The sequence below is a fragment of the Lingula anatina genome, chromosome 2 (genome assembly GCF_051362555.1).
Source record: "Lingula anatina isolate TDL-2025a chromosome 2, LinAna3.0, whole genome shotgun sequence".
In the NCBI taxonomy this organism is placed as follows: Eukaryota; Metazoa; Brachiopoda; class Lingulata; order Lingulida; family Lingulidae; genus Lingula; species Lingula anatina.
The window spans coordinates 21,194,125-21,201,564 of record NC_141768.1 but is presented as its reverse complement, the minus strand read 5'-3'; the positions used below and the strand labels follow the sequence as shown (position 1 = coordinate 21,201,564).

At 34.7% G+C, this 7,440-nt stretch overlaps 1 protein-coding gene across 4 annotated transcripts in view; it reads left to right on the top strand.

The window, feature by feature from the left end:
* The first annotated feature begins 87 nt into the window (after positions 1 to 87).
* LOC106156017 (uncharacterized) overlaps positions 88 to 7,440 on the top strand; it is a 39,315-nt gene continuing 31,962 nt past the window's right edge. For all 4 annotated transcript variants that reach the window (XM_087007110.1, XM_087007109.1, XM_087007111.1 and 1 more), the window contains exons 1-3: positions 88 to 269; positions 6,273 to 6,317; positions 6,862 to 7,034. In XM_087007110.1, the coding sequence (XP_086863236.1) occupies positions 253 to 269; positions 6,273 to 6,317; positions 6,862 to 7,034 (235 nt within the window). In that variant the 5' untranslated portion in view covers positions 88 to 252. The remainder of the gene's footprint in view (positions 270 to 6,272; positions 6,318 to 6,861; positions 7,035 to 7,440) is intronic.

The window sequence follows — 7,440 nt, the reverse complement described above, 5'->3', positions numbered from 1 at the left end:
ACGTTTCTTCCGTTTAAAATGTTCAAAACAGAAGTGACTGATACTTAAGTAGTTGCAAACTAAGCAAGAATTGTGAAAGCATAAAATTATTCTTTTGAGGTAACACAGGGTCACGCTGACACGCTTCTGTTAAGGAGCACGTGACTTGACCTGACATGACCCGATTTTACTAAGTCTACGACCCTCACAGTGCAACTGCACTGAGACAAACAACGCTTGGTATTTACTGCGAAGAGCAAGATATTTTCTATAATGCCAGCGGTTCACAGGTGAGTAAGATGTTATCTGCGACTTTTAGAAGATAAGGACAAAAGAGTACTGCTGCTGATTTTGCTCAGTCAGCGTCAGATTCCGTTCATAAGTGAACTTTTAAAGACCTGTGCAAGACACTGCGTACATTGTGCTGCAAATCGGTCAATGACGCAATCATGAAAGAAAAAGGAAGTTTGTTGTCGTCGTCGCCGTCGCAGTGGTTTCGATGACTTGTTTTTCTTGATACTGAATGCTGTAGATCTACATATTTAATATATCATCAGATTCTTTTAATTGTCTTGAGGAATTAACCTTGAGAGGTACTTAATTAATTCTCAAGGTCTGTTCAGTTTGATTAAAAATTATTTGCCTATTGCCGTATTGGCCAAAAGTAGCACAACTTGTGTTTACTATAGAAACAGATTTAAATGACAATGTAGACATGACGTCAATAAAGGTCTTTGTTAAACACTGCCATGTCTATTAGAAACTGTGCATTGGAGTTTTACTAAGTGTATTATTTTGCTACATGTATCAGGTACATTTCTTGAATTATTAAGTAATGGCACACTGGTAAACTGTCATAGACCCCATTCCCATAGACATCATCGGTCTACAAGAATTGACCCAGCTCTGTGGGTACTCTTGTTGAGTGCGATCAGCTTAACTGAATGACACACCTCCTCTTAATTGTTTTCAACATAGTCCTATAATAACCGATTTTTCTATATTCTATATCCATGAGGAGGCCTGTTAAACTGATTGCATTCAGGGACAGTCCCCTCGAAGCTGGGTTGATTCACTGATGGTATCTAGTTGAATGGGGCGCCAGACACACTTTGAAGTATACTTGATGTTGAAGCCTAGACAGTATAACTTCTGTGCTTATAAACAATACTAGAAAGACAGGCTTACATGACATTATCAAATATTAATGTATGGCTTGTACTGGCACGTGGCTCTGCATGTATAAATAATTATAAATGTGAAATCTACTTGCAGTTCTGACTTACTCATTACTTTTAAAACCATTCCAAAATGAAATCATATTAAAGGTACTTTATATAGGATTAACATGCCAAATTTATTTTCCTCAAAAATATAAAAAAGGAATTCTTGGCTAATCACAAATCCTTGACTGACATGTCCTTGCATTAGGATTCATCCTTTTTAAAATATTATTCAAAATGATTTAGTTCTAACAAACCTGCTATCGCAAGAGATATTCAAAGCCAGTTAAGATACATTTACTAGAGATCCCTGACACAATTAAGCTAAGGCTGATTTTGACTTCAATCGGGATCTGAAGCTATATTTACTCAGTCCTTTGGTAACTGCAAGCATCCTGAAGAGTTCACTTATAGATCCAGTTAGTGTGATTTTAATTCTGATACCTCTTACAAAATACCATTATTTGCCTCTAATAATATTAGCCTCTTTATTTGCCTCTAATAATTTTATCTAGCTTTTAAATTTTAATTTGAGGTTTTAAATTGTAATTTGGGCACAAAATCATCAATAGGATACTAATGAGATTTATTTCAGTGTCATATGTAACATTTCCCTTCAGTAGTATTGTAATTACTTTATCTTTTCTGTTGGGGAATATTGTTAATTTTACAGATACTGTATTTTTTTATGTCATAATTTATAATCAGAACATTCCTGTTGAGCAGTAGTAACAAAATTAAAAAGCAGGCAACTCTATAGTTTTATTCTCTGCAGTGAAAGCAACACAAATGCCATATAGAAATAATTTTTGTGATTTTTAAAATTTGTATTTGAAAGTTTGATAATTTCTGCCAATTATCAAGGTTAAGTAACTACTGTATTGGCAACAAGTGTGTGTATGGTAATTCATCGTTGAATTCAAACAAAATCAAAGATAAATTTCCACCAAACAATGTTCTTGTTAGTATCATATGAAGTGATTGATTCAATAGATTTGAAAAGATATTTTGCTTTTTGTTAGAAAATAGATTTTTATGAGAAATTAAATTGTTAGACCTTGAAAAATTATATTAAAAATAAGTGAGGTGTTCGAAAATTTGAAGTAATTACTGCAATTGAACTTTTAAATATTAAACAATTTCATGAATAGGTGTGTCAGCCATATTCTGATCGCACATAATAGATGAAATCTGTTTTGCTTGCATTTCAAAAGGAAAGAATGGGTGTGAGAGAAAAAACTTCCTTATTTCTGTGAACCGTGTGTTCTCAAAGCATTGTTGACAATTTGTTGTAAATACACAGCAGCAGTAAAAAAGGGAAAATACCGTGCTTAAGAAGTTGATCTATTTAAAAAGTCTCTATCATAAATACATGGTAGTGGTAGAAAAGGATAAATAAGGGATATCCCTTCATAGTTGATATTTTGGGAAAAATTCCCTATTGAAAATACATTGCAGTGATGAAAAAAGGGAAAAACACTCAATGCCTTAAAATAGGTGCCCTGTAATTAAGTATTGTAAAAACCCCTCCTATCCCATCTGCTTAGCTTTTACAATGGTTTTATGATGTTATGCTCATTTGTAAGTATGGTTTATTATATATGGTTACTTAGAGGCCACCACAGAAGATGAATAAACCAGATGACGTGAGGCAACATTAACCCAGCTTGCCTTGTTATAATATAGGTTAATGTCCCTTGCCGTTGCCCTTAACAGATGAGCTGTACCATAGGGCTGAATCCAGTAGATTGGTTATATTGCCTTATTTGGCTGATGTTTTAGCTTTAGAATAGATATAAGAAAAAACAGGCATATTACTTAAAATTTGGCATATTGAATTCACTCTACCATAATTCTATTTTAGTCATATAATGGTATTCTGTGATACATTATTTTTGCACCAAATCGAATTCACTGTCTGATTTGCCTAGAGAATTTTTTTTCTTACTGAGGAATTATTGCTTGAACTGTCACTGCACGTGAAGGTCGATGTTTTGTTTCCTTGTTACAAGTATCCTGCAATTTTATTACTTGCATGAAGTTGTGGGAAGCTAAGGTTTTAGACCTTGTGAAGTTTCGTAGGCTCGGAATTTGAGGGATTTTATTGTTTTTTTATGACTGAATTAGAAAGATAAGCAGCTTTGCAGAAAAAAAAAACAGACAAAGGATATGACTTTGGGACATTAACAAACACATAAAGGGTACCTTTAGGAAGTCTTCTTATCAGACGAATGATGACATGGCAAAAATGAGCAAGCATTTGGGATATATATCTAGGAGATAAATTGATTGTAATATTTTGCAAAAATGCATAAAAATTGGTAATTCAGTAGAGGTTGACAAGTATTAAAAGAGTGGTGTCACAATTATACTGCAGTGGTGAAAAAAAAAGAATACTCCATGTCAAGGAGTTATAATACAAGTACTTGTATATTTATAGTAATGCATTCTTGCCAACATTCCTTTTACTAGTTAGCTGATGTATTACCAAAACCCACCCTTTCAATCCCTCCCATCTTTTTAGGATGACATTTTTTGGACTTGTAACTTCAGGATCATGTATAAGAATAGGGAAATGAGTCACAATCTGTCCTTGTCAGGAAGGCCAAATACGAGTACCTGAAAGTCATCAATGAAAAATGAGAAAACCAGATTACATGGACTATTCATGGTGATCTATTAACCCCATTTGCCTGGTCCTGAGAGATGTAAATAGATGCCCCATGCCTGCAGCAGATAAGCTGTGCCATAGTGTATAATTCAATATAGATTGGTTATTGTTGTAGATAAAAGATAAATATAAAATATAATAGAAGGGAACATGGTGCTAGAGAAAATCTATTATAGTTATTGACAATTACTATTAAGTTATTATCAAAAAGTGAAGTTATGAAATGGTAAGGATGTTCATTTACTATATGTCTGTTAATTTTATTTAGGGAATTCGAATTACATATGACATCAGTAAAACCTTCCTTTTCTATGCTAGTGAGAGCAGAAGTTATTTGACAAGCATCTTTAGTTGGCAGCAATAGATAAAAATAAAAAGACGAATTTGTTTACTACACTTAAGTCTGCTATAGATATTAATCGTCATCAGTAGTGCCAGTCACTTCTGGGTTTTCAGGTTTTCAGTATACTGAGACAATTTGCTAAAAAATGCCATTTGAAAACAATGATGTGCATTACAAGAGTTGATGTAGAGGATCATTTGAATAAATTAAAAAAATGAATGGACAAAGATAATAAAAGTAGATTCTGTAAATGCTTGGTGACCCATCAAGTGTAGTCTGCAATCATTGACTCTGATAAATCAGAGGATCAATACTCTGACTTGTCTTCTTGTTTGGCTGATGATAAATCTGAAAGCCAACTAGCGTGATAGTGACAGTATTGGCGAAGTGCTATTGCTTTCTTCTGCTCAAATACAAAGTCAAATAGTGGAGGCAGGTAGGCACTTTGGATGAAATGCATGCTGTTACGAATCCATGTACTTAATACTTTGGCTTCGTTCACATGCAATGTCTATTTTCTATTTTCTATTTTCTATTTTCGGTATGTCTTATGATCACGGTCTGTGCACTGAATATCCCGCGGCGTAATTACTGGCAGCGCGAGCCAGTTACTATAAGTTACTATAAGTAACTGGCTTGCGCTGCCAGTAATTACGCGGCGGGATATTCAGTGCACAGACCGTGATCATAAGACATACCGAAAATAGAAAATAGAAAATAGAAAATAGACATTGCATGTGAACGAAGCCTTTATCACCACTCGGACATTAACTTCAATTTTCAACAATCAGTATGTTTCTTGAAAGTTTGTAATTTTTTCCAACAGTTGTCTTTAAAGCGAATATTTGGCAAATGAACATTGAAAATAGAAACAGTAGCCAAAATACCTTGGATTTATAACATCTTGGAGGGTGGGGGGTATTTGGGCCTACAATATCACTGCAGGGCCAGCAATCCCTAGATTAAAGCAGGCTCTTGCGTCTCTAATACCAAACGAGTTTTCAACATGAATGCCTCTATAAGCCAAAAAAAAAAAAAAAAAAAAAGTACTTATGCCATTATTTTTATTATTCCTTTAGGGACTTTGAAAAGAGAAAGAAGACATGTCACCTTTTCTTAATTATACACATTATCTCACAGCAGCACCATTACGTACATGAATGGCATGTTATGTCGAAACAAGCCAAGCAGAATATAGAACTAATTTAACTTTTGTATTGACATTACATGACTTGAATGTTGAAAGATTAAATTAGATTTAGGTAAAAAAACTTTGAAATGTGTACAACATTTACCTCTAAGATTTATGGACTGTTGGGGAAATGAACAGGCCTGGTTGGCACTTTTTGGTTGTCATGGGATCTCTGACTGATGCAAATGAAGGAAGAAGACTACTTTTATCTTTTCAGTTTTAGTATCACAGCATACCAGGACACTGACAGGTGCTTAGTGATGGTATACTGGCCTCTGCTAATAAAGGAGGTTGTATTTTCATAGGCTTTTGTGTAAGTCTGTTTCTCAGTGGACAGAATCGCTATCTCAGAAAATTTCCTTCAGATCTTAGTGACATTTCCAGAATAGGCAGTTACTCAAGAGAGAAAAAATCAGTTGCAGCTTCAAGTGAATCCAGGTACTCTAATTTTTTTTAGAATAATGTCATTGTCCTTTGCCATATTTCTCAGTGCCAGCAATCTGATGGGCTCAAAGGGACCATTCCTAGACCCTGTCGTACTAACTGTAGATCGTTCTATCTCCTAGGGGATTCATGCTAAATTGCAATCAACTTCAGCGGCTTAGATGTCTGTCACGGCTTACTGAAGCTGCTAGGGGGTAATCAATGATCTTTAGGAGCTTCAGTAGGCCTGTCTGAAAGCAATTTAGCGAGAAACCCCTCAGAGATGGATCGATCCTGTTAGATCGATCTAGTTATGGGAACCCAGTCTAAGACTGCTTCCTAGTTTCAGATATTGCAAATGGTGTGTGTTTTGTGACAGCTAGATTATTCCTTGTTATTTTCAAGAACACTTAAAAGTACAGAGGTTATTTTTCTTTCCAGGGTCCGCAAGATGAGATATCACCCTGGCTGGACTGGCACTCCAAAGTAAGTTATGCTAGAACTAAGTATCATGCAAATTGATCCAATTGTCATTTGAAACTGTTAAGAGGTGCTCTTTTATGTTTATTCCCTTCAGACTTTTAAATAATGGGACATGGTGTGAACATTCTAGACACTTAAGTTCCTTATTGCCACAGTCAGCTGAAAATTTTTGGTGCTGATCCAGCCGTGTCCCATAATTTACTTCGTAATAAAAAATCTTTAGTCTTTTTTTTCTCTCTAAGTATTAAGACTTAAAAACATTGTATCTGGGTCAATGTGAAATTCGTGTACCATTTTCTTCCAGTAGGTCATGATTTGTTATTTTAACGGGGCATGCGCCTGTTCTGCCTTTCTAATAATAATATATGCATCCTGGTTTATGACCTGTATTTTTGCCTTATCTGCACCAATGATTTTTTTTTTCAAGATACACTGCATCTATAGATATGACAACATTTCACTTAAGAACACAACATTAACAAAAAATATTTATAAATATATAAGTTTTCTAACATAAATTCTTTAATTTACTATTATTATATTTTAGGGCTGAGAAAGCCAAAAAGAATGCCAAGGACAGGAGGGATAAAGAAAATGATGGTCTTGAGAAGTTGAAAAAAGTGTTGCCCCTTTCCAGCAATGTGATATCCACACTAGATAAGCTTTCTACCATGCGTCTGTCAGTAGCATACTTGTGGTTGAAGAAAAAATTGGAGGAGGGTATGTAGATTCGACAGAATATAGTTTCTTCATGTCACTTGTGTAAAGAAAGAGGGTATAAAAAGTAATTTTTTTTATAAATATTGGGAGACAAATAAAACCAGAAGGTCATATTATTGGTGCTGTCCTGGAGCTATGTCAACAGCATTAGTTTGCCCTCTTGAACAGATTGGTATTATACTCTTTCTGAATAGACTAAATGTTTTTTTACCAAAGAGACACAATGTTCATCCTTTCATAAAAGGACCTCTATTCAAGACTGATCCTGTGATGAGGTTTCAAAATGTCATGCCTCATAGGTAAAAGACTTAAAGTCTCTTAAGAAATGATTTCCTTTTTTGTCGGTATGTAGAATGCAACCACTGTAATTGACACAAATCAGAATGTAGATGTAAGGGAGTACTCA